Below are 27,004 nucleotides of genomic sequence, written 5' to 3'. Positions count from 1 at the left end.
ATACCTACATAATATTATTTTTTATTTATTTGCTGACGTTATCTAATACTTTTATTATTATATTTTTATATACCTTATATGTATTACCTTTTATTTTGTATTCAGTTAACATTTTTAGTTTGTAAAACTAAAAATATTAATTTGTCTATTTTTGTTATAGAGAAATCTAAAATACTAGATTTTTTATTTCCAACAAGATATAGCTTTAAAAAACACTAGTAGCGCTAGTACTTTCTGTTTCTTGAGATATATGTTTTCCTTAGTAGATGATCAGCCTTGTGCCTGAAATACGCCGTCGATTTTAAGCTCAAAGACATGCTGGTACAAGTAACTTACGCACTCTCCCTTACGAGCCGCGATTTGGACGCACCAACTCAGGGCTAAGTCGCTAGACCAAGCCTGCTCATTGGATTACAAACAATATCTTACACAATATATTTTAACTCAATAACTTCAATAATTTCATGCGTTTTCAGTGTCCCGTCTATAAGAAGCCGGTTCGCACAGGATTAACATTCATTACTCCCTTGTGGTTGCCAACTATAAAAAATCCCGACCATTGGATTCTTAGGGGTGTTGCTATATTGTGTGATATTAAATAATGTATCTTGTTTATTAACTGTCATACTATTGTAAAAGCATGTCGTCGTAAGTCCCAATTTTGGTGAGAAGTGCTTCCAGTCTTACTATAATTACACAACATTAGTAGCAATTTCGGTTTTACTAAGTCTGTTTTTTTGCAAACGGTTTTAGAAATGCTACATCCATCACCCGACTATCGTTAAGAATGTACAATAAAAATGTTACAACGAAACGAAACGTACTGAAATTTAGAGATATACTTAATTATTTTTATCTTACAGCACTAATTTGATGTTCACTGGAAGCACCAGTTAGGACGGTAAAGTTGTCATAAATGAAATAGGAGGTATGACATCTCTTTAATTTATATTTGGAAATAACAGATTTTTCAGTTTCAGGAGATATTATTTAAATCATGTTACTTATTATTTCTTTATATATTTTTAAAACAGGTTAAAATAAATACTTAATACTTTTAGCGTGTTTTATTTAACATGTATGGAAGCGTCGCGAGGTATCGCAATATATTATTTACAATTTCGTATATATTAAACAATACTGTCGTGTCATTTATAATAGTTTATAAATATTTACAATAATTTATGCCAGTTTCAGAAATTTAGTACTGGTATTGTAAAAACTGCAGAAATAAGTTATCCCATTTAGTCCTCGGCTTGATTAGGTAATTGACTTTGACGTTTTCATTGGACGGAGATATTCGCTGGCTGTGTGTATTGTTTGTTAGCTTAGTTTAAATTACATTCAATAAGTACTGAGAATAAAAATTCAAAAAAGACATAAATTTTCAGACCTTTACTCGCAAAAGGAATAAAAAATTCGCACATTAGCGTTCTAAGAATTCACTGGATAAGCTAAACTTTTAGAAGCTTTCACTAAACAAGTATATTAAACCAAGGAAACGATGGCGCTCTTACAAAAAAAAACATTTAACAAGTCTCAATCGAGGCCTATTTAAGTTTTAAATGTTCGGAACAAAAACTGAATTAATAAACTATCAATTGAAATGAAGGCGCTCTGTGTTAGAAAAAATGTCAGATTGTTACCACACTATTGAACTAGTAATGCCCATTCGTCAAGCACTCGTGTTAATAATTTATATAGTACACATTTGTTCAGAAGCTAGATTAGGGATTATATTACTCACGTTAAGACTAAAACTTTGGCAGTATTTGTAGGTACAAATTAGCAAATTTCTATTAATCAGTCTATAATTTGTGTAAATGAGTCCTAAGTGTTAAAAATAGAAAAACATAAAAAAATGGAAATAACTGAGATCTAGCATTCCTACCGCAATAGAAGTCTAAACACATCAATTCATAATAGTCTTAACTAAATTTCATACAGTCTTATATTCACAGTGTAAGGCTAATTGATACAATAGTCTTATTTTTAATGAAGCTTAAACTATAAACACAAGACAATTCAAGTACTATTCACTAAGTAACAGATTTAATTGTCTTAACTTTAGTACATTTACAAAAGCAAAGATATATTACCAAGATCGATCTACATATAAAATGATCTGAAAAATCGTAATCTTTTGCCATGTTACAAAATTTATATACTGTCATTTTAAGAATAAGGGTTATATTATGGTGCTGCATGATACTAGAAAATAATATCTATATGCAAGTTACGAGTAGGTATGTTTCTACGACCATTTATTGCCTCCAGCATAGCACATACAATAATATAATACTCGTAAATCGACTACTGAATACAAAAGATCTACAAGCTTATGCTAATCGTTGTAACAACGATAAGTAGTACTACGTACCTCAACTTTAACTTATAAGTTAAGTGACGCCTTTGGCTTAACGATAAAATGAAAATTATTGCACTCGATAACAGATTTTCTTTGGAGGTCTGTTGCTTTATACAAGTCATTTACTGTCTCCGCGGAAATGACCAAGAGGCTCGACCGATCTTGACCTTGGAGCTCTGAAAATGTAGAAAGGTAATGTAAGTCAACGTTACTTAGTATTACTAGATATATATAAACTACTAATATATATAAACGACTTCACTAGACGCAATATGTAAGCCTATATCTATAAATAGCCGCCTACAACCTAAAACTCTAATAAAGGACTGGCTTACGAACACGCCTTATGCAGTGTCCATCCACGATGTAAATACACTTTACTCATTCACTCACTCACTCACTCACACATTTACACCCACACACTTACTCATGCACTCAGGTGTGATGATAACGGCTCAGAAAAGAAAAATATAAAGGAAACGGTTAAAAAATAGGTTAAATAATGTCATTATTTTAAGTAATTAAGTTTGCTAAGTAAGCTGGGAACCCTAACACAGGTATTTTTTACTTAAAAGGGTTTCCAAATCTTACACTTTGAAAAGAAAATGTACTTAAAATGAATAAAGACTTTTTATTATTATTATTAAAATAAATACCTTCTTCTTGAAAGCGTCAATTCGATTTTTCCTTCTTTAACTTGTTTGAAAAGGGATATTGCTCCAGCATGACTTAAACCACGTGTTGGCACGTTGTTTACGGATAATATCTCATCGCCTGAAATAGAAAATTGTAATTATTATAGCAAATATAACATATCATGTACTAAACTACTTTTCAAGTACCATTTGGAATATAATATTACATGGCACAGATGATCAGCGGTTAAGAGTTATTTTGGGCACAATAATTATAAAAAAGTAGTCACCTTCATAAACATTTCCTTTATCAGCAGCTTGGCCATTCGGGAAAACTGTTTTAACAAATATACCCATTTGCCCTTTAGGCGAATCAGTTCCTCCAACAATGCTGAATCCAAGACTTTTGTGACCCGGACCCTTCCAAAACTGTACTTTATGAATAGAATTGTTAGAATATTGTTGACGCTCTTGATTGACGGAACTGTTTTCTTTATGACGAGAGACGTGTGAAGCATAATTTTGTGAGGATCTCTGTGATCCTACTCTATTGAAATATCGACTGCGATTACTGCTTCTTAATTGCTCTGGAATACTTTCAAACGATCTGTTTTGGTAGAGTCTTTGCGCGTTCTTTATATAATGAGACGCGTTTTCTTTTATTTCGTTCGTATCGTTATCTGTACATACTGAGATAGGCGTCCTAGGTCCATGCAGAGATATGGGTCTGTAATTTGTATTATTTTTAGGCGTTGGCGAAGAGCGCATAGATACTTCTATATTTGTTATATTTTGCAAAGAGGGGTGAACCGGTGTAAAACAGTTTCGCTCTAATAATTTTTCATCGTCACTCATCTGATTTGACATAAGTACTCGGTTATTCACTTGAACGCCCACTTCACATTTGGTTTGCATATCATTTAAATCTTGTAACTGCCCAGTTAGATCACTTTCTACGTAAAGGTTATTATCACTTGGGAAGTGTGTTTCCATAATTATAGAATTTGTTGGTTTTGGTTTATGTATTGTTTGCGAGATAATGTCAGGGGGCACATTTGATAAACGGTTAGATTCCTGTAAATTATTTTCACAACGTTGATTGTTTATTATTCGTCCTAGGGTAACAGGATTTATTTCGTCATGGGCCATAACTAAGTCTACCTCGTATCTTTGAAACAAAGCTCCTTCTTCCAGGTCAGCTTCAGTAGAACATGAATTTACAATATGCTGAACTTCTTTGAGAGATGATAATCCTCTCAGTACTTTGCCGTTTACACTGACTATTTCATCTCCTATTCGCAGTCTACCATCTCTGTGAGCTATGCCATCAAAATCGAGCTTTACTACGATATATCGAACTTCAAAATTAGAATGACTTCTGTCAAAGTCAACTCGATGTTGAGCAAGATATACGCCAAGACTTTCATCCAATCTGGTTTTTATAAGTCTAATTTTTCTGAATCGTTTCGTGCACGGCCCTCTTCCGAGTAAATCTTTTTCCAAATTGTTAATATCAGCTACACGACCCGAAGTATTATTCTCACAAAGGTTTGGAGTTGATAAGTTTTCAAAAGCTGACAGCTGAGATTGCAAAAAGTTAGTTTTTCTCGGGTGAAAACGATCATCTAAAGTAATTGTTTTGTAAACAAAAGGGACTTTTTTACTCATATTTTTTTTTGGTAAAGGCGGTGGCTTAGCGTCACTATAATCAATTGTAATTTGATTAGAAATATTTTTCGTGTACTTTGGTGTTTTGTTTTCATTTTCTCGTTCATAGGAACTCTTTTCTATTGGGAATAATGCACATGGCGTTGAGCTTCTTCTTGCCGGAATTTGAACTCTACTGACATTTATTTTCTGATTTAAGCTTAACTGTCTTGTAAAATTGCCATAATTTCCATCCCGGGTACCAGAGCCGGTAGATAGGTGACTGAATCCAGGAGGAGAGTGATTGCTATGTTCATCAGTTGGTCTGCCGTCGCTATCGTATCCAGATTCGTTAGAACTGATGTAATTACTCAGTCGATGAGCTTGTAAAATCTCTCTGTGTATGCTTTGGCTAGAGGAAGCTAAATCAGACTTTAAATCTTGTATGGAGCCTAGGGCCGAACCATATTCATAAACAGGAAGACTGTTTCTATTTCGAGGCATAAGCATGGGGTCATAGTCTATCGGTGGTCTATGTGAGATCATAGATGACCTACGTGGGACGTCGTCGATTCTTCTATATGGATAAGGTGTGCCGTCGATTTCGTTAATACTTCGAATTGAATTTCTAGAGGAATCGATATCGGTTCTTAGTGCAGAATTACTGTCGTATACACTTCCTTCGTGAACGGATATATTGTCACTGCTTCTATAACGCTCCTCCGAACGAGAATTTGTTAAGTATAATCTTTCTTTTCGAAACTTTGGTGATTTTCTATCTATTCTTTCTGAAAAGCTCTGCCGAATAGATATCGATCTATGCTGTGACGTTATGCTGTTTTCTTCGGGTAAAACAGACAGTTTTGATCGTAAGAAAGCATAAGGAAAATTGGGTTTTTTACTGGAGGAGTTGCTTTGTGGTACATCGAGCTTAGATATATTATCGCAGCTTAGGGCTTTTGTTGATGAGTTTACGAAATTTTCTTCGTTTTGTAAAGTGATTTTCTGTTTAGTTGGGGATTTTTTATTTTCGTTGTTCGTGTTCTGTAAATCGATGTCGTCAGATGGATCATCAGCTTTTATGTAGGTGGACAAATGAGAAGTTGAACAACTTCGATATAATGTGGATCCATTATTGTAATTTTCGGGAGGTTTATGTGTGTTTAAAGTTTGTGTCTTAGAAGTATTTAACATCCCTGTTGAACCCATACGATGAAAAAAAGATTTGAATGGGCTCGGAGACCTATCCCTTGAACCACTTCTTATGGAATCAGTATCATTGTCCTTCCTCAACGATGCGGAGTCTGAAGTACTTCGACCCATTTTCCAATTTGGTTTCTTTTTAAATTGGCCAGATGCTGGTGATAGGTCTCGTTTCGCGACATCATTAGAAGGCGACTCATCTATGTCTTTCGGTTCTTTTTTGAGCATATCTAGTTTCTTCCCCATACGCCGACCCCATGTTGCAAACACTGAAATTTAAAAAATAAAATTTAGAATTTTTTAATTACTGATTTATACTTGCATTGGCTGTGTGTTGAAATTATATATTGGTTTATTATAATGTGCTTTATTATTTATGTTAATGAGAGTGTATATTATGGTAATGTTTACCTTTCTTCATCTCCCTGACATCGTCTTCCATGACCATGGCTGGGAGCGCGGTTACAAGCGTATAATCGTGTGTGGGGTCTGGGCGGGTACCGGTGAGGTCTCTACGGGGAGATGGCGTTGCAGCCTGCGGCCCGGTCACTTCCCTGCGCTTCGGCCCACGGAAGAGGCGCATGATGACCGATCACGCAACCATTGCGTCACACCGTACGTGCTTATTCTGGAAATAAAATAATTAAAAAGTCAATACACAATAATTTGTTACTGGTAATTTTTTTCGCAAAGAACGTTCTCTTCTTATGATTTAGAGAATAGAAATATAAATAGGGTAGTAGAGTAGAGAGTAAAGTAGTAGCAGTAGAGTTTTTTTTTTAAATAAATATTTTCTAGATAATTCCCCGATTATGTAGTCGTCGGAGGTATTAAATAGCTTTCGTAAATGGTATTAGTACCTCGGATGATAAAACACTACTACCTATTTCTTTTAACTACTTTTTGCATGACCTTTATAGCAAATTCGAAAAAAGATGCCTAATCATTTAATATTGAACATTATTTCATTTAAATTTGTCTCCGTTACTTTTATGTCCATAGCTTGCTCAGTGTTAAACCTATCGTATCCATACATTGGACAGTCGGTCAGAAAATATAACACCATCTTTTCAAAGCAAGAATCTACCGTGAACAATCAACATGTGGGTAATCAATCCCGTTGGTTTCATTTGTTTAATTATCGAAAAAGCCGAAACAACATTTGGAAAGAATAACTTAGTTGCTGTCGCTGTTACACGGTTTCGATATCTATGATTCCATAACGTATAGAGGTAGAGTTAAAAGCAATAGTTACATATCACTTTGGAATTTAGATGGTTATGTTTATCGCAATTATGCAAAATCGAGTTATCTAGTATTACTCAATGTGAGTACGCGCTCATGTATCACAGTATTATGTTAAGTTTTGCAAGGTGCAGTGGGAATGTTGAACTTGTTTGCACGCATAGCGCATTTATGTAAATGTATCTTTAATTATTTTACTACAAAATAGTAATAGGTGAAACGTATAGTTGACAGTGGTATTTTATTTTAAAATTAGAAATTATGTATGTTGATAAATTGAAAATAATAATCTGAAACGTTTTTATATATAAAAATGTTAATTAACTTTTTTCTAACAATTTAATGTCTATATGAAAATCTTGAAATAGGTTTAAACTTGTCTTGCCTATTTGCTCCATATTGTTTTAATATTCCTCGATTGTACATATGTTTTTACAAACAACAGGCATGTGTTATATTGCACTAGATTTTAATACTAATTTATTACAACTGATACATAAATGTATACTCTATGTACTTATGTTACGAAATATACTTCACTTGTTAGGAAATAACTTAGCAAAATTTGATAACATGTTGATGCGTTGGTGAACTACATTATACGAATACATAGGGTACTTAAATTTTTACTATATATATACTTAATTTTCAAATTGAGATTTCAATATACTCTAATTGGAAAATGAACAATGAATACATAAAGACATTTCATACAGTTTATAATTTGTACATTCATCTAAGTATCCACTGATTATTTACTTGAAACTCTTAAGTAATTTAGTTGCCAGGAAATGATTTTAACTGTAAAGAAGTCGACGTAAAACGGTAAGATAGTGGGATGAAGATTGTGGATGAGTGTCATTATGAGATGCGTGGCGGATATTCGCTGCCTATAATTAGATGAGACAACAATTATATACCCTAAGTACATATTTATGTTAACTTATCGGAACTGTCCTGTCGTAATGATGACCCTCGGAATGGGCGGAAATTGTTCAACTCCTAGAATATTGATAACTGTAGTTTATTTATCAATTACTAAGATTTAATTATATCTACGGCCTTAACGGCATATAAATAATAATTTCTAGTCAATTTGATGATTGCAAAACTGATGCCGTATATATTGCATTGATTACACATACAAAAAGATAACAATAATTAAACAAGTACAAGCAAAACAATCCTTACGATTTATTATTACGGTAACTATTTTAATTAATTAGTTAATTCGGTAACCATTTTCTAGGTAATTGACAGACATTAATTTTGATTGAAAACATCGGGTTTCGTAATTACACGAAAACACGGAAGGAAACATATATTAGCGTACTTTATTTTAATTGTAACAGGATTCTAAAGTTTCTATTAAAGTATTCAAAGAGACGTGGTTTTTATTTAAATAGTCATTTCTTCGTTTGATTTTAGTACCGTTGGACCACTATTATGAGGATCACATGCTGCTTAATATATTGGGGTTTGAACTCGAACTTGAAATATCGACTCATTTATTAGTGAAAAATATTAAACAATAGTTAATTCCGGAAACGTATGACTTGTGGATTTTACACCAAATAGTATTCGTAAAATAATTGCTAATATAAGAGTACCTACAATTAAAAGAGACTACTTCGTAGAATGAGGCATTTAATAATTTTCAAGATAGCTTTTAATAGCATTCGTAACAGATATAATTAAATTGATAAAATAATTTATGTCATGTCGCTCACAGGATGTAGGCTATTCCGGTGTTGGCGTTTAAAAATCTTTAATGACTAATAGCTTTCCGCTTATCTTACTCATCAAACTTTGAAATTCATGTGGGATGTGAAGTGAAGGCGCCAAGGATTCATTTAAACATCAAAGGAGTAATATCTTAAGATTTTGTCTTATAGATAGATGTTTTGTAAGTGCACCCATGCACTATTAAAAAAGCACTTTGTAGCTATCGTTATTTGGATTGGTTCTGATTTTTGCGTTTTTGTGTCAGTGATGCTAACCGCATTGTTGGTCGTATGTATTATAAACTACTGTAATTACACAATATTATGAAGTGCATGAAGCGGTGTGGTAGCAAATTCTTCATTCCACGTAGCTCATGTAGTCAGGCTGCATTCCTCGTATATTAGTATGTGGCTACATAAATAATCTATGGAGTAATTTTCATACAGTTATGGTGTAGAAAGCAAATTATTTTATTAATAAGTTTAGATTTTAAACACAGTCAATGAGTCGACCACATAGGTTTGGTAGCATTAATATTCTTATTGCGGCTAACAAATAGCAAAATTTTCGTATAGGTAATTGGAGTCTATGCGTGTCTATAGCTAACGATTGTCATCTGTTTTATTCAAGATATCAAATTTCTACATTAATTGTTCGTTTGTCTAAGATTCATTTCATATCAACAATATTCAAATGTGTTATGTATACAGATTATGTATCATAGCTTAGTTTGATTAGAATTGATTTAGTAATTGTATCTTTACGTTAAATAATAGAGCAAGCACATGCACACTAATGCAATAGGATAATTGAATGGATTCTTATACCCGAGTACGAAACATGGCGGATCAACATTTCCAGATTACCCTATACTTAAAATTCCTAGCGGCACTAAGACATACCGTCCTTAAGACGATTTGTGTACAAAGTTTTATATAATTAGGTGCGTTCTTAATAATGCGGGCAAACCGCAGAGAATTTTCAAAGAACGCAGCGGAAATATTCTAAGATTGAGATAAGCAATTTTCGTATCTTCATAAATAATATTCTAGATATAATGCATCCTAACATTGTCTAACAACATCAAAAATACTACAAAATATGATTTATCTTACATATAACAGCAGCGTATTATTAATTCAGTCTAAGAAATTCCAAATACATAAATAATAACTGTTATGTGTATCAAATATATATGTAGAAATATTTACTTATAGAGTCTTCGTGATCCTTTGTTACTTGCTCCATCATGATTTCATGATGAAGGAGGAGCCGAGAGCATTTCAAACGCAATAACTTGCGTAAATTGTAATTTGTTATAACGCTCTACGTGTTATTTGCATACAGAAGCTTTGTTTGTGATATTTTAATGGCAATGTGTACGCAGTTAGTGCCGCGTTTGACGGACATTGACATCGACTCGCGAGGCAGGTGTGCGTTGCTAACTAATATACCTAAGCACGAGTGTTCTTTGGTAATAGTCAACTCACGAATAACCAAGACTCTGGTGTTGCATGAAGAAATTTCTAAGAATGCGCTGTGGCTTTTTGTACACAAATTACTCATTACGCGTGGAGCATGAATTTTATCTACAAACAAATGAGTTTTTGCTTGCAATTTTCATCACCGTATGTTTTGTAATTCGGTGTTAATGTTACAAAATCTAAGAAACATAGATTCGGTAATACCTACTATTAATAAAAAACATTTAAGCGGTATTTTTAAAGAGATCTTAAAAATCAGTAATAAAACATTGAAGCACATTAGGTGGAAGATTCATTTGTAATATGAACGTATTAGTAACGTCGATACAAGAATACTCAATACATCGAGTGTAAACATACGACCTAGGAGCATTATTTATAAATGCAGTGCGATGACTCACCTCATGCCAAGAATGCTCATGGAGCAGACGGACTGCGGCGTGCGCGAGCGACGCTTGACTGAAATAAGAAATAAAACCCTTTTCAATAACTAACGTTTTACTTTCTATATGATTTCCTGTTCTCTAGATTTAATCAAACAAATATTCCTTCTTGCAGGAAGGAAATTTCTTAGGACTTATAACGTAGACTGAGTTTTTTTTTAAACAAAATTTACCAAACCTAGATGTGTTATCTGTAGCATATTATTCATTACTTAAGTATGGAGTTTAATCTTAATAATTTAAAAGGGATTTTTTCTTTTATTTTTATTATTATTAAAGAGACGAAGTAATAGGTCTATTACACGTTTAATAAGCGTATAGGTAACTATTTATTCATGCCAATGTACATTTTTATAATGCAAGCGGCATGAAGGGATCGGAAACATAAAGATTCCATCACGTAGAATATTTATCGCTAGCCAGTGTAGGACAATAGGGCGGCATCGAAAGAGTAGTTAATAGCAACCAGTAACCACTATGTTAACCGCGACCACTCATCATGACATGCAAATAACAACTTCTAACTGTTTGATTCGAAATCATTTTCTTACTGGACCGTAGGACCTTTTATATATTGCTTTAAATAGTTTGAATAGGCAATTTTATTGCTTTTTTGGTCTTTAGGAAAAATAAAACTTAAATGGAATAATTTCTCCTTTATTACTCATGGAAACGAACATTATTATTTACTATAGTTAGTATATTTTAACATTGCCTGAATGTATTTTAGTCTGTCTTATGTATCAATATACAAAGATTTTAGAAATTAGTTTGAGTGAAGAAAAAACACATCGGTGATAAAAATTGAAAATTACTAAAGGTATTTCTATTTGAGAGTTACCTTCATTTAATGCAAACATCACTTGTTCACTTGGAAACAAAAAGATAAATTAAAAAAGTGAGGTGTTAACAAAAGCTTCCTGATTCTGGCTTTGAAACTACATTCTTTTTACTGGAGAAGATGAAGCAACATTAATGCAAATGCTGTGATGCATCACTATATTAATATATTGCAGTTGATATACATTAACTATTCCTACTTGGTATGGGCTCATCTATCCTAAAATATATATGTATGCATTCATTATAAAATATGGGCTATACAAACACGACAAACATATATTTTAAAGACTAACAAATTAATTAGTTTTGAGACAATCGCGTTCTATATTCAAAAATATGTTTTACAAGACCATCAATTAAGGTACAATGAAAGCTTATCACAAGCACTATACTGGTAATTTGTCGGTTGTACTGTTAAGAGAACAATTTATAAGCATGTAGGCGGGCAGAAAGCGCACGCGCCGTAGGCGGACACAGCCATTGACGAGAAATGCCCTTGTCTGTGCTGCCACCTACACTCAGTACTGACTTTTACGACTACAATCGCACCTCGAGTAATAAAAATTTTAACACTTTTACAACGGCATCACTCCAAAAGCGACAACAATAAAAATCAAAACTAATATTGGGAAACTTTTTCGAAACAAAAAGGTTTATTACTGGAGTTATGTAACCCAACATTAATTAAGTTACATAAATATATTATTTAAATATGTGAAGCGTAAATAGATGTAAACAATCATTGAAGCCAATACGAGCCCTTTACCAATCATAAATTGTTAACATTCTTGTTTCCGATAATGTCTATAGGTCGAATTCACATATATTCTTTTTTTTATAGAACAGGGGGCAAACGAGCAGGAGGCTGACCTGATGTTAAGTGATTTATTAGATTTATGAACTCTTATATAAGCCATGTTTTGTTAGCAACCTCTACCCTTAATTATGTGTTAGTTATAAGCTCATATTTCAAACCATTCAAGTTAGTTAGCCAGCTTCAAACAGTTTTATTTAAACATCTCCATAGTAAAACTCCATACTTAATTCCGGGTAATCAAAAATTAACAGTGTTGCAGGAAAAGGCATTCCTTATGTCTGGATAAACAAAGCGTTACTTTTAATCCTCATAATATCAAGACAGTCTGTCATATGCGTACGCTATACCTATACAAACAGTTTGACCCTTGTTATCTTTAAAGTTATTTGTACCGTGATCTTTCTAGCTTTATTTTTTATCGGAGCTGGTTAGCTCCACTCAATGCAATTGACCTAAGTAAATCAAATGCGAGATAGACATTAATTGCAGGTACATAATAAAACCCTTCGACTGTGGCGGTGTTATCACGAAATGTTTCCTGTCTCAAAATAAGATCCAATTATCTCCCTCGAATCGTACTTTAGTATGATTCACACTATATGTATTGATTCACGGTTTTCAGTTGAAAATGTCCCGTGGATTTAATTATTTCAAAGTTGTATCGCTTTGATACATTTATTGCTGGCTATTCGAAGTTACGCGTGATCGTTATTGTCTTTATTTATAGCAATTGTTCGCGGTGAAATGAAAATGTAATTTACTTTTACAAGAAGTAGATCACGATAGATGAGGCTCATCCGGAACTCGCGGTTATGATTTGATTCACGTGTTACGAAGAATTCGACAATTAAAATAATTAGTTTTACTAGTTCGTTATGGTTTTTGGACACGAAATGGAGTCAACATATCTTATATATTCTACAATTGAGATTTTATGTTTGGTTTTCTTAACTAAATTAAAATTTTTTATACAAAGATCATCGTCCTAGGTCTTCAAATATCTTTAGAATTAAATTACTTAACGCAAGATACTAAAAAAACCGAGTCAACGTACTGCACATCTGGAAACATTCAGCAATAATCATCTAAAGTTTCTTAAACTTTGGCAGAAAATTATGAATAATAAAATAATTTCATTGTATGACTCCTTTTTTACTGCTTAATGAGAACAATGCAATTTTTTAAGTTTAAAAAAATCTACCTCGTACAATGAAGTTACACCTCAAACCAAGCGACGACGTTGATTAGCGTTAATTGTGCTGAGCGTGGTCAAATATTATCGACAGGTTCTTCAGTTACCTAAAAACTGTTGCGTGATGACTCGTTGTAATAACAAGTATTCAGTGAAAGCTGTTACTTAATCTACGTAATGGGTTCAGAAAAAGCGATCTGTGGTCGGCGACAGACGATAAACGCCGATGTTTCATTAGTAAAAATTAAAATTTCAATTAATACTTATGTATCTCGACTCTTTGAAACCTGTTCGCTTCCGGAGTTACGCTAAACCAGTTTCGCTAAACAATTTGTTTTTACAATATTTCTTTGAGTTTTTATAAACTTAAATCGCGTCACGGCTTTTTGTTAGATTGGCCTTTTTAAGTTAATTATACATTTTCTGATTGGACATAAAACTGTCACTGTCAATGTCAAATTTTACACTGTGCATTAAATTATGAAAAGGTTGTTAAAAGGTAGTTTGTAACTTATGTATACATTTTACGTCAAATATGTATTACAAATGCAAATTAAATTATTCGGTTTGACTATTTAATGCTTTATATAATACAATACAAGGTAAGTATTTAAAATAGATAAAACATTTGTAATGTGTGTATAACAGACATTTATTATAGAAACAGATTTTAATATCTGATTTTGCCGGCGTATAAATTTTTCATGATAATTATGTATAAATCTTCTTTATAGTTCTGAAGCCAGTATTTGTGGTCCAATGAGCGAATGAAATAAAAATTAACTGTTTTAAAAAGGAGATAATTTACTGCCATGCATCTCAATATAAATTGATCAAATACGTTAATAACATTGAAATGCAAATTGCTTTTTGATTTTTTAGTATTAAGCATGAATATTAAAGTACTATTAATAAGTCATGTAATTAAGCTAATGTAAATTAATACATTAGTAAATAGATATGTATGAAAGAATTCGTTATAAAACGCATAATATTACGATTATATGACGATACGAATTTTTCTAATAAATAAAGTTTTATAAGTTATATTAAAGAAGTTTTATTTAATTTATCTTTTAATTCCAAGATGATAAGAGTCAACAATTTTATTGAACTTGCCATTCACAGGTCACCCTTATGCAAAAAGTATTCAAATGAATGTATATATATTATCTATCTAAGCAATATAATGACACTGTAATGTAAAACTAAAATAGCCTAAACCAATAAGAGTAAGAGCCTAAATAATAAGATATGATTTGTGATCTTTAGTTTGAAATCACAAACATTCTTTTGTTCGATCTAGCGATTCCAATATGTTCCAGTCTATCAGAGGTTGACGATACATACTAAAATCCTATTGAATTTCAGAACCTAAATTCATAAGCATCTCGACTGGATTGTTTTAAGAAATCTCATGTTAGTTCCCAGTAGGTCTCTGCTTTTATGAAACAAAATATTAATAAAAATAGCAGGGCTCGTTTTGCTCGTGAACGTTTATTACAATACTATAGGATTAGGCACTGCCGAAACGAGTAAGGTTTACCAACAAACAAATAAGCTCTGTCTATATTTTAGGTAATACGAACCTTTTTTTGCGCATAGCCGTGCTCCGGCGCCAACACACAATAGGATTTGGGAACCGCGTGGTCTTTAACTGTTCTTGGTACCTGAGCCGTACATACTAAGTAGGGTTTTGTTTGGTCACAAACATAATACCAAATTGCCATTTAAAACTTTCACTTACGATGATACAAATATACAATTTTCAATCGAGAATTTCCAAGATTCTAATTCTCGAAAAGAATCTCTTTGATTCCATAGACCTTAATTAATAATTTGGAGCAGTAGAATTAACAGCTACTTTGCTAATTAATATCGCACTCCTACTTAGTGCTGAATGTTGATGAATCAAGCAGTCTTTGACGGTCTACTGGCATTCAGGTCGCATATGCGCCGCTGACTATGTCGGCCGCACTCTATCAGTTCTGTCTTGTAAAAAACTTACAGATATATCAACAACAGTCACGCGATACATCATAAATTGTGTAATGCTTTAAAAACATCTCTGGTTATTGACACCGCCATTAATTACAATCTAAAATGATCATTTACTTTCTGTTTTAGATAAGCGATAAATAAACATGTTACGACTAATATAGCACAAATGTGGTGTTCTCTAAAAGCGGAGATTCAAGATTGTAACGATAAAAGGTTTTTACTATAAAATCAAGTAGTTTTATAACGGTTGGTATCGTTAAGTTTATGTAGACTTCAATAAAAACTATATAAAGTACAGGTCGAGTCGCCACGATCATGGTCAATTCAATTTGAATCTTACGACTGATAGTTATTTGAAAATTGTTTAAGTATTGGTCACTGATGACATTGATAGAGCAAGAATATAGCAGGTGCAAGAAATGCAATTTCAATCAGTTCTACATATTTAATGGCTGATATTACGAATTTTAGTACATTTTATCTCTTGTAAATTATATGTATTGCATTTTGCTTGTTTTTTACGACTATAGGATATTTCCTGTTTTTAAATAAACTTAGATGTCTCAGCAGCTCTCACTCGATTTGGTTTTTTAACTCTTGTAATGTTTGTCTTTGGGTACAAAAATAAATATGTTTTTAACGCTTCGTTCGGGACAGCGGTGAGCGGATGTATCTTTTAAGATGTCTCTGGTTTTGTAGTCAAGATTAAAGTAGGTACCTAATACCATTCGTATTAACGAATGGTATAAAATTAATTGATTGAAATCTGCCCTTCAAGGATAAACCACCGTTACTCGAGATAAATTATATCATGGTCTCTTTTATGAACGCTATTCTAAATTTATTCAAATAAATATATATTGCAGCTATTAAGCATTACTATGGCGATGCGTGTAGTCCTAGTGAATATGGGACGTATTATATATATTTTGGCTATGCGAGGATTCCGACAGAGGTTTCACGCATTACAGCACAGTAGATTTTTAGTACATTAATTAAAAGTTGATGTTTTTTTCCTGAATAAGTCGTCGTCGTCGCTTTTGTTTAAATTACATTAATTCGTTATGGACTTCCTAAATTTGTTGTAACAAAGTTAATATAAAATAGCTCTTATAATTGCTATTGTAAGCAAAAATAAATTTAGATAATGATTATGAAAAATAATTGCGCATTTCTTCTTAAAAGAAAATTGGTGTACTAAAATGATACTTTCAATAAATTAATAATATTATCGCTTAATCATTTATAAATACTTACTTTGTGTCTTTTTATCAATTTAAAAACAAAACAAGCCGGCGTTCACGAATACACTATCACTATAAACAGGACATTGAAGTCATGACGTCACTGGCACGTTATCACAGAGCCGTGCAGATCGATCTCAATGCGGGAATATTTTGATAAGGGCGGGTGCGGACGCAATGCTGACGATCGAAAGCGGCTGCAATTCAAGGAGCGTAGACTTCGAGGCGCGCGGCGCGACTGACGAGCGCACAGCGTACGCGGCACGACCCAATGGAAATTGCTCGTAGTACAAAAAAGTGCTGTAATAAAGCGCACAAAAGGCTGAAGTAGTCGATAATGGCTCGTCGGATAAGTTTGTGTCTTGGGGATAGGCAACGTGGATTTCCCAAGTGTGTTAAGACTGCAAATATAACAGAGTTATAGAGGGTTACAGAGTATATAAGATTTTGGATCGAACCTGTTGTTCAAAGAAATGAAAAAAGGAGGTTTTTGACATGTCAAGATTCGAAAGACAGGGCAGGGCGGAGAGGTGCTTTAAAATTTAAATGAATTTTATGTGTCATTAGTTAAACTTAAATTGTATTAAATGTAAAGGCCACACTTTTTTAATCGTCGTCATGAAAAACGTGAAACTTGTGATTTTTCACGTACAGTTTACTTTTTACTACAAATTCCAGTAATTTATAAACTATTACAAGACATTATTTTAACTAAGAATTGTGTTATATACCATCTAAGAAACACTACATATTTACTAACTAAGAAATTGTGTTGTAGTAAGATAAGATAGTTCTTTGGTCCTTTTCGTGATCCAAATTTAATAAATTAAAGCGCTTTACCTGCTAGATACGGAAATGCAATTCAGCGCTTAAGGGCTTAATTTCAGCGCTGCAATGTTTTGTTATAGAAACAAAATTCGGCTCACCAGACTTCACTACGTAAATGCCTTGTACGCTGTGTCTACGAGATTACAAGGAATTTGGTTACCGTAATACAATTCAAAGAATATTAGTAGTTTTTGAGATATATAACAATAAAATTTAGTTAGTTCCATTTTATTATGAAGGCAGCTAATAGAGGAATAAACGATAATTCATATAGAGCTGTTTGTAGTAAACGTGTACAATGTAGGTGTTACAACGAAACCGTCAAACAAGAAAATACTTATATGTACTTATATATACAATACTTATATTAAAATATTAATACTTTTATTCAATATTTCCTAAATACTTCTTCTACTGACATAAATAAATGGCAATAATATACGAAGTTTCTAAATAATTTTAATGCCGTTGGTCGCTGATTACTCAACTGATATTGAATTTTCTAATAGTGATCATAATGTAAATATAATCATAGATAAATTAATCTGACATAAGAAGCTGGCGATTAAAAATTTAGAAAGCATCTATAAAATTGGTTAATTGAATATTAAATGGCGTGAATAAAAATATTATTACTGCCATAATTTATCAAGAGACTATTGTGTATGAGGCACTAGTGAACTTTAAATTTTTAATACATAATATATGTTTGTTGAATTAAGTAAAAAAATCATAAAGCTTTATATAATCCATGATGTTTTATAATTCATCGATTTATTAGTAATCTCACAGCTATACCTACATATTATAAATCAATATGTACATATAAGAAACAGAAAACATAAGTAAGTAAAGTACATTCATAGACAAAAATTAAGTAAAAATGAAATTTAACAATTAAAATGAATATATGAAATAAATAAATAAATGTGTATTAAACTCACTCTTAGTACAAAGCAGTGATGGCTAAGTAGCTTCAGCGTGCGACCTTCAACATTAAGGTCGTAGATTTATCTCCGGCTGTGCAGTAACTTTCTTTCTATGTGCGTATTTAACATTCGATCAAACGGCGACGGCGTGTGTCAGGCACAGGAGGCTGATCACCTTCATGCCCTTTACATCTACAAATGATCATGAAACTGATATCGAACTCCAGACGTAAAAAGGTTTTAAGGCCACTGATTTATTTGTTATATATTTTACTCTTAGTACACAATTAAATATATATTTCATGACTTTAACTATTCCTAACCAACTATATGTTAAACATTATTTGCCAGATCCCCGCCGCCTTAAGACATATCGAACAATAAATGATTTTAAATAAATAGCAGTGTTGGCCTAGTGGCTTCAGCGTGCGACTCTCATACCTAAGGTCGTAGGTTCGATCCCCGGATGTGCACCAATGGACTTTCTTTCTATGTGCCCATTTGACATTTGGTCGATTCGGTGAAGGTAACATCGTGAGGAAACTGATATGTCTTAGACCCAAAAAAGTCGACGATGTGTGTCAGGCTCCACTGACCACCTACTTGCCTATTAGATTTAAAAATGATCATGAAACAGATTCAGAAATCTATTGCCAAGACTTACAGACGTTGTACCGCCACTGATTTTTATTAAAATAAATTCACTAATTGAAATTTTTCACTTTGCACTCTGTATGTCACAATAAGGTTTAAAGTACCTATGCGTGTGAGTTTATGGTGATTTTATAAAAATGTAGGCAGTTTTTCTCCTTTTATATTATTCCTTACATAAAGATATGGTGAGTGAACGACTATCAACATATTATTTCATTATTATTGTGCTATCAAAATATGTATGTAATAACTGGTTTATGCAGCTAATTCTATTGCCAAACAAAATTTAAATAGTTTCATAACGTCGGCGACGCCTCATTTTGTGAGCGTTATACATTTTTGTATGTATTTAATTTTAATAAAATAGTTTAAATGTATTGTTATGGTTATGGTTGGTGGACTTATTTTCCGCACTTAGGGTCTGTTTCACAATGTCCGGATAAGTTCCAAATAAGCCATTTATTTTCCAGGACTACTTGGGTAGTAAATGTAGTGTTAGTATAACAGAATTATTTATTCATATATATCTGATATTAGGTTGGTTTCTAGCTGATTGACAGAAACATAGGCCTTTGAATCTGAAAAATCTTGCATGTTCAAAATTCTTTATTGGGTAGGTTCATATGAATTTAACAAATAGAGTCGCTCAATAACATTAAGATAAGCTACGATTCGCAGCAATTTCTAGAAACGTGAGCAAATGTATTAACAAAGTGCATGTTTGAAATATCTATCAACGGATAGATAAACCCCGGATAGATTGTGCCATTTTCAAGTCATCAACACGTTTCTCGTCAGAATCACGTGTTATCGCGTATCGCTTGTTCTATATTATAGAAATTCTCAATCAATGTAGCATTAGTAAATTTCTGTCTGCATATCGATGCATGCGATAGAAAAAGACGGATATGAAGACAAATACGATTATTTCTTTTTCTATATCAGCGGTTTCCTTACGTTTTCCTTTCCGTACACGTAAGTGTTCATCATGAAAGAAATCCATTGGTTCATAGTTTGGTTTAAACATTCGTCTTCAGGATCGTCAGTCGCTGGTATATACTTCTTCTATATACCACTTCTTCACTATACTTCTTCATGTATTTTATTAAGTTCTATACATTCATTTAATTGTAAGTGACATTTAGAAAGAATATATCCACAATGATTGTATCTGTACAAAATCTCGGACGTTAGCATTATCAGTGAAGTATTAAAATCGCAATGCCCACTTATTTAAAACAAAAAAAAAATAACAAAAATATATTTCTACGTAATATAAAATATATAACGTTTTAATTTAAATCTGATATTTATAATCCTCACACCGTTATAATAGTATAATGTTAGCAAAGTAATGCTCTACTTTGTAATATTATTTATGATATTGTAAACGATGATATCGTTGCAGTTACGCATACAGTTTTAGTAACCCACTAAGTTTTCGTAATGTTGGTACAATAAAGATAGTTAACAATAAACAATTCATCGCTGAATTTTTATAATATTTAATTGCCATACACAATAACTTATTAAAGATTCATTAAAGATTTAAGCCTTGTAGATAGTACCGGTGACACCTGAGTGATGAGCTTGCTTTTCTCGCTCAACAAATAAGCTGCCAGCGTTAAAAAAGGTACACTGTCAGTGGGACCAAACTTTTAAAAGATAGTAGATGTTGAAGGATAGCAGTATTCAAAATAAAAAAAAATCGATTACGATCAAAGGAATGTATGTAAAGAGCTATAATGACGTAAATAAAATACCTTAGCTACGCAAACGTAACATAATAGTATATATATGAGTCCATAGTCTATGTTCTGGCTTAGGTATAAACTAAGATAGCTACGTAGTTGAAACAAATCCATACCATATAAGACTTAAATGTCTAAGCATAAACCCTTTTATGTTCCTTGGCATTTATACCGTAAACTATTATTCCTTTATAAACACACGATAAAAAGTATTTTAAATGATTGCCGTATATGCTCAAAAGTAGCAAGAAATAATCACAGTGATTTTTGCTTTAGCAATGATTTAACATTAGCAGAGTTTGTAACTGCGTCAACATGTAACGGGTGAACGGAAACTCTCGATTCAATTACTAAGTTTCGTGTAACATTTTCCCTAGTTCCTTTACGTAATACTACATAATCTTCGAGTGGGATAACATTGTTTCCACAGTCAATAACACAGTAAGACTTTTTTATTTTACAACTGTCCTAACTAACACAGTAAGACTGACCATCCTAAAGATTATTGGCGACTTGACAGTTTTTATTCAAATCAGCAATTGTAATATATAATTAATTACGTTCTTTGAAATAAATGTTTGATGTACCTACCCAAGGTTATGAACGCATATAATCAGACCTAAATGCTAATCCGATTAGTTGAAGCTAGTAGCTGATACCCAAGTTCTAGGTCATTTCTATTTACACGTTTTTGCACTAATCATGAAATACATAAATCTTTACGTAATGGAAAAACAATAATTTGATTACGTACGTAAGATTTCCTTGTCTACGCTAATAAAATTAATTAATGTTTTAATGACCGAACTAGACTTAATACGAAAATTAAACACGCAAGCTGTGAAGTAACTAATTCGTTACTTAGATATAACAAGTTTATAACGTGTTTTGGATACATTATTTTAAATTGTATCTTTTTATCTTACCCTAACCGACGGCAAGAAACGAATATTTGAATTTTATATTACTAACATCACAAAAAATACACCGTGTGAACTTAACGAATGAAGTAATGGAATTCAAGTAGCATAATGATAATTTAGTTTGTACTTGGCATCAGGAATGTCATCTGGATTCCACGAGTGGTCTGTCAAAAAACTAGAGTTTACATACAGGTATGATTACAATTAATAACCGGCTGAACAATGTCACTCCACATCCTACAAATAAAACAAACATACACCTGCCTCGTGTTATTGTACGAGCAATTAATTTGTGAGAAAAAAGTATTGAAAGCATGTTTGACGTCGGGCCTAGTTTTGCCTATTTAACATTACAAGATAAAGTAGCTACAATTTAAAGTTTGTTTACGTGCCAAAACCAAAATTATTGAATCGACTTTTAAAGCTTATCTTATTAGGTTGAGACTGCCTATAACATTATTCGACACTTGAGTATAATTATATTATTTATGCTACCAAGCACGTGTGCTATATATGTGCCATATAAAATTATACCGATTCAGGTTTTGTCGTTTTTGGGATCTAAGCCTGGATACGCATTTCTGGGAGTAGTATATTATGGTACCGTACCAAATAATATATGAAATTTGAAGTCTATTTTAATGTTTTTTTAATATTTTTAATAATATTCGGATTCTATTATTAATAATGTTCCTAATACAAATATTATTTAGACTTCCATAAAATATAATGGCGTTTAATTTTTTACCTTTCTTACAATTATTGCATAGTTAAATAAAACAAAATTGTATTGCAAGGCAGACTGTGTTTTTGTTCTTTCTTTTGTATAGGACGACAGATTAAATGATGTCCTGTGACGTTGACTAATGGTAAGATGCACGCAATGCGACATCATTTGACGAGATCCATATAACAGATAGCATTCTATAAAGTAAAAGATTTTCTAAAAGATAACATCATTCAATAATGCATGCGTAAATGTTTATAATAATTTACGATTAAAAAACCGTAGGCACAATTAATTATTATGAGTAAGTGACCTTAAACTCTTAAATCTATGTAGGTATCGAAGGCAATTTGTAGGCGGACGGTAGGCAGTGATTATAATTTTATCTATCAGAGAAACTCATGTACCTCATTAAGGATGTTGATGTAAACGTATTATCTGATAGAACCTTGATTTCATATTTATTTCTTAATCATTTACATTTGATCAATAACGTAATATCCTATTTCTAGCAGATTCGTTTAACCTATCTGTTATTAACATTCTTGATTAGTCTATTTCCGGCCACTTGGTGTGTATATAATGCGTTAGAATTATAGACGTAAAGTATGAATAGATTATAATGCAGGAGATTGTTTATAGTTGACGTCTTTGTGACAACAATGGGTAATGACTTCCTTCAGTTGCAAATAACAATTGGCGAGCCAGACGAGAAGGCGGCGTGTCATTGGAGTGCTCGTCGCGTTCCAGTGATGGCGCTCACGTAACACGACCCAAAACGGTGAAGACAGGAAGGGCCACTGACTCAACGACCTCATACGTCGCTGCCATAGCTGCAACCTTTAATAAATTCTAGGATGACGCAACGCATCTATAGTTCGATGCCCACACAAATCCATAATAGGCACAAACTAAACAGGTGAACTTTATTGAATAATGACAATGCTTCGTTCCTTTCTCAATTAATAGTAAGTGAGTCAAAATGGTGTATTATAAATTTTTTAGCGACAATACATTTATTTGCATTGTTAGTAAATTTTTTGGTATACAATAGGAGAAAAATATAAATCGTTCACGTAGCGTAGATGACAAAAACCTCATAACAGATGACCGCATCCATTGTTGGAACGAAAAAGTCACACGAACATAATTGATGCGGGAAACACCGGTAGATACCACAAAAACAGTTTTATAGCTGAAGTCATTTGAAGATGCTTTAAACAGACATTTGAGTGGTAAATGCCAACAATAAAAGCTCTAAAATTCGGCCGACCTTGTTTACAATATCAGCGCAGTTGCACTGGCGCTGTTCGATGACACTGCAGTAGTTGTGTTCCCCCCCCCCCCCCCCCATCATTTACCATAGACTTTCTACAGCGATGATTCTCTCCAATTAACGGAATGATTGGCGGGTGGAGATCATCTTTGTTCGCACGCGACACACTTTACTCTTGTTACAGGTCGTGCGGATTTCACAAAGTCACTGCTTTTGTTATGATAATCATGCTTATAAACTGATGTATAGTTTTAAGTATAAATTTTACATGTAATTGTTATTATACTAATTGTTATTGTTCATAAATAAAATCCATATCCCACTCTAGAATCTAACGCATTTATATATATATATAAATAATATATAATATAAGAAGAGGGAATTCGAGACACGTTCTGTGTTTACTTTTGAGGGGTTCGGAATGTTTTTACGACATTTTATGCGGGTTCTATTTTATCTTTTGGCCAAACGGCAGATTATATTGGAACCCTTTTGTGAGATGGTTATTAGAAAACCTTTATCCTTTATCTAGTATTCTTGTCATGCTTCCTTTAATTTAATATGTAATACCGTTATTAGAATGAAATAGAAGCATTTATTTTCTCACATAGATTTTTGCGTGTGCCGGTAAAAGATAATTAACTCATTTACTTATGATTGCTATTTAATTCGCCATGATTGGTGAACAACTAAACTAAACTGGAAAACTATTTTATAAATTACTAAAGAAGTCATACGAAGTTTTCCTCGGAGAAATAATTACTTCGTTTCGCTATTTATGTTATAAAACGACGTAGGGTGCGACTTGCGAGTAGCTGTAATCTCATCAGTATAATGCCAGTTTATCATATTAATTGCGGATCTAATGGATTTAGTTCTACGATTATGCGCAGTTGTGGTTTCCGAGATATGTCTCTATCGAATCTTTCAACCAATTTCCAGGTGGTTAACGACAACTGACCCGCTTTCGGCGTCCAAAATACTTAGATATTTTCGGGGGGTTTTAAGAACAAACTAATGTTACTGGTGATTATATAAAGTAAGCGTCTTGTTTATAGATTACAAGTGTTTTTTAAACAATTCTCGTTTATAGACTAGTAGGTGACCAGTCTTCCTGACACGTGTCAACTTTTTGTGTTTAAGTCATTCCGCTTTCCGTTCCGTTATACGCACGCTTTAAAAGATAAATCTAGAACAACCCGGGATTTAAACTTATGACCTAGTGTCCTATTTTTCTGACATACTGGTTGTGTACGAATTACGCATGGTATCTACTCGAAAACACATTTATTTTAAAATATTTTAAAAGTATTATTATGTTATGAGCATTTTCAAATGTCTCGTTTGTTTAATTCGACGATCAGGAAGGATAGAGAAGAATAGAAATTATTTCACTTGTTCTGTATCAACACAACGGTTAAGACTAAAGATTTTTCAGAGTAAATATAACTTAACATATGTATAGTAAATACCATAGCACAAACCAAATTTCTGATGAAGGTCGTTGAACTCCGCTATGTCCAATTTGAAGCATTACGAGAGGATTTAATGCATAATTAATTATTAAACAGAACTTTTCTTTCACAGTTTAATCACTAAACCGATTTCTATCTCAACTTGTCTACTTTTTTCTAAATTCTATTTATTATTCAATTTTCGATAGACAATCTCAGTTCTTCTTTTGTTGTTGTACATTACAAATATACTAACTAACGAAACTAAAACCTGACATGTAATAAAATAGACTCTGCTTGAATGAAATTGATTGCTATCCGAACATTGTCCTGATTATTAAAGTAAAAATATTCACACAGAAAATTTGATATAAAAATTTCCAACGATATAATAGAACGTATAGTGGCGATAGTTTCGAAATTTCGGGTCTATATAACTCGAACAAATTTCCATAGTATACAAACTAAGCTCGTATAATATAATAGTCCCAAACGCAACGAATAGCTTCACATATATTGTTGTAAGTGTGTGAAGTGAAGTGAAGTGTCTGATAGTATATTATATAGTGTTTGCTGTGGTAATTGGCTACAATATAAATCATTAATTAGCGGGCCCGCGGTCGGTCAAGCGGTATGCGGATATCTTGCAACCGCGTACAATGCGTCCTTCGAGGTCGTTATAGTTCCTCGGGCCATGCGCCAACGCCGGCGATACTACTACAATTTTACAATGTTTTTAAAGGTTTGGAATTTGAATGAGATATTAATATGTTATGTTAATTTATTAAGGGCCTGTTTCACAATGTATGGATAAAAATAAAGTGCCAAATAGCTATGCAACACATGAATTATTCGAAAGATAAAAGTTCCGAATAAGATACATGGCATTTCATGACAAATAGCGCTATCTGACAGTCGTGAAACGCAAAAATACTGTTTATCCTACAAATAAGTAACAAATAGCTTATCCGGACATTGTGAAACAGGCCCTAAACCTATCATCTTAATAAGTTTGTTGCGTTTTTGTTCAAAAAAAAAATATGGCTAAAAAAACTCTTACTTAGTATCTTTCCCAAACAAGCGTAGGAGATGAAAATAAATTAAAAGGCCGGCAACGCACTTGCGAGCGTTGGCATTGAGTGTTCATGGGCGACAGTATCACTGAACATCATATTAGCCTGCGTGATAAAGCGAGCTTTATATAAAAAAAAATTAAAACATAATTTATTTTAAAAAATCAACTATATAAGTATTCTATAGAAACATTTATGTTACCTACCTACTACTAGGTATTGGTAAATTAACCACTGTTAGTAGTGTCTGTATAGTAATTTTTGCTTCAAAGAAACAAAACGAACTTCTACACCAAGAATTAATAACTAACTAATATATTCAGTTACACTGACACCATAAACATGTCGACAAAACCGTATAACAGGTTTTTGTCAAATATTATTGTCTAAGTAACTTATGCTTGTTTTGTTAGTAATTTTCATAAGCCAACATGCCTTGTAGGCTTTTAAGTAAGACAAATAAAAGGTACGTTTTTAGCTCTTGCATTCCGTTAATATCATAGTGTTTATACAATTTAGTACCACGGGGCTCGTGTTTCTAA

The 27,004-nt window shown here is 32.7% G+C and overlaps 2 protein-coding genes across 3 annotated transcripts in view; one reads left to right on the top strand and one right to left on the bottom strand.

Annotated features, from left to right (window-relative positions):
* LOC110995795 (dynein axonemal heavy chain 8) overlaps positions 1-1,057 on the top strand; it is a 52,327-nt gene extending 51,270 nt beyond the window's left edge. The window contains exon 91 of the mRNA XM_045628394.1: positions 477-1,057. Coding sequence (XP_045484350.1) covers positions 477-602 — 126 coding nt within the window. The 3' untranslated portion in view covers positions 603-1,057. The remainder of the gene's footprint in view (positions 1-476) is intronic.
* On the bottom strand, positions 1,053-17,097 carry LOC110995825. 2 transcript variants are annotated; one of them, XM_022263179.2, is made up of 6 exons: positions 16,861-17,097; positions 10,709-10,766; positions 6,265-6,481; positions 3,294-6,122; positions 3,025-3,142; positions 1,053-2,544 (listed from the first exon to the last, which is right to left on the bottom strand). In XM_022263179.2, exons 3-6 carry the CDS (start codon positions 6,434-6,436, stop codon positions 2,487-2,489), a joined length of 3,177 nt encoding a protein of 1,058 aa, XP_022118871.2. In that variant the 5' UTR covers positions 6,437-6,481; positions 10,709-10,766; positions 16,861-17,097; the 3' UTR covers positions 1,053-2,486. The 2 variants fall into 2 exon arrangements, with proteins under 2 accessions (XP_022118871.2, XP_022118872.2); XM_022263180.2 differs by lacking the exon at positions 10,709-10,766.
* Positions 17,098-27,004: the final 9,907 nt, after the last annotated feature.

Source organism: Pieris rapae, chromosome 1, assembly GCF_905147795.1.
Source record: "Pieris rapae chromosome 1, ilPieRapa1.1, whole genome shotgun sequence".
NCBI classification, from domain to species: domain Eukaryota; kingdom Metazoa; phylum Arthropoda; class Insecta; order Lepidoptera; family Pieridae; genus Pieris; species Pieris rapae.
The sequence above is the reverse complement of the archived record's forward strand: the minus strand, read 5'-3'. Positions and strand labels throughout refer to the sequence as shown.

Coding starts and splice junctions, on each gene's coding strand:
- LOC110995825 (XM_022263179.2), bottom strand. CDS start 6,436: ATGCGCCTCTTCCGTGGGCCGAAGCGCAGGGAAGTGACCGGGCCGCAG. Junction 3,143..3,293: donor TAAAGGAAATGTTTATGAAG/GTGACTACTTTT, acceptor TTTCTATTTCAG/GCGATGAGATATTATCCGTA. Junction 2,545..3,024: donor TTGACGCTTTCAAGAAGAAG/GTATTTATTTTA, acceptor CTACATTTTCAG/AGCTCCAAGGTCAAGATCGG.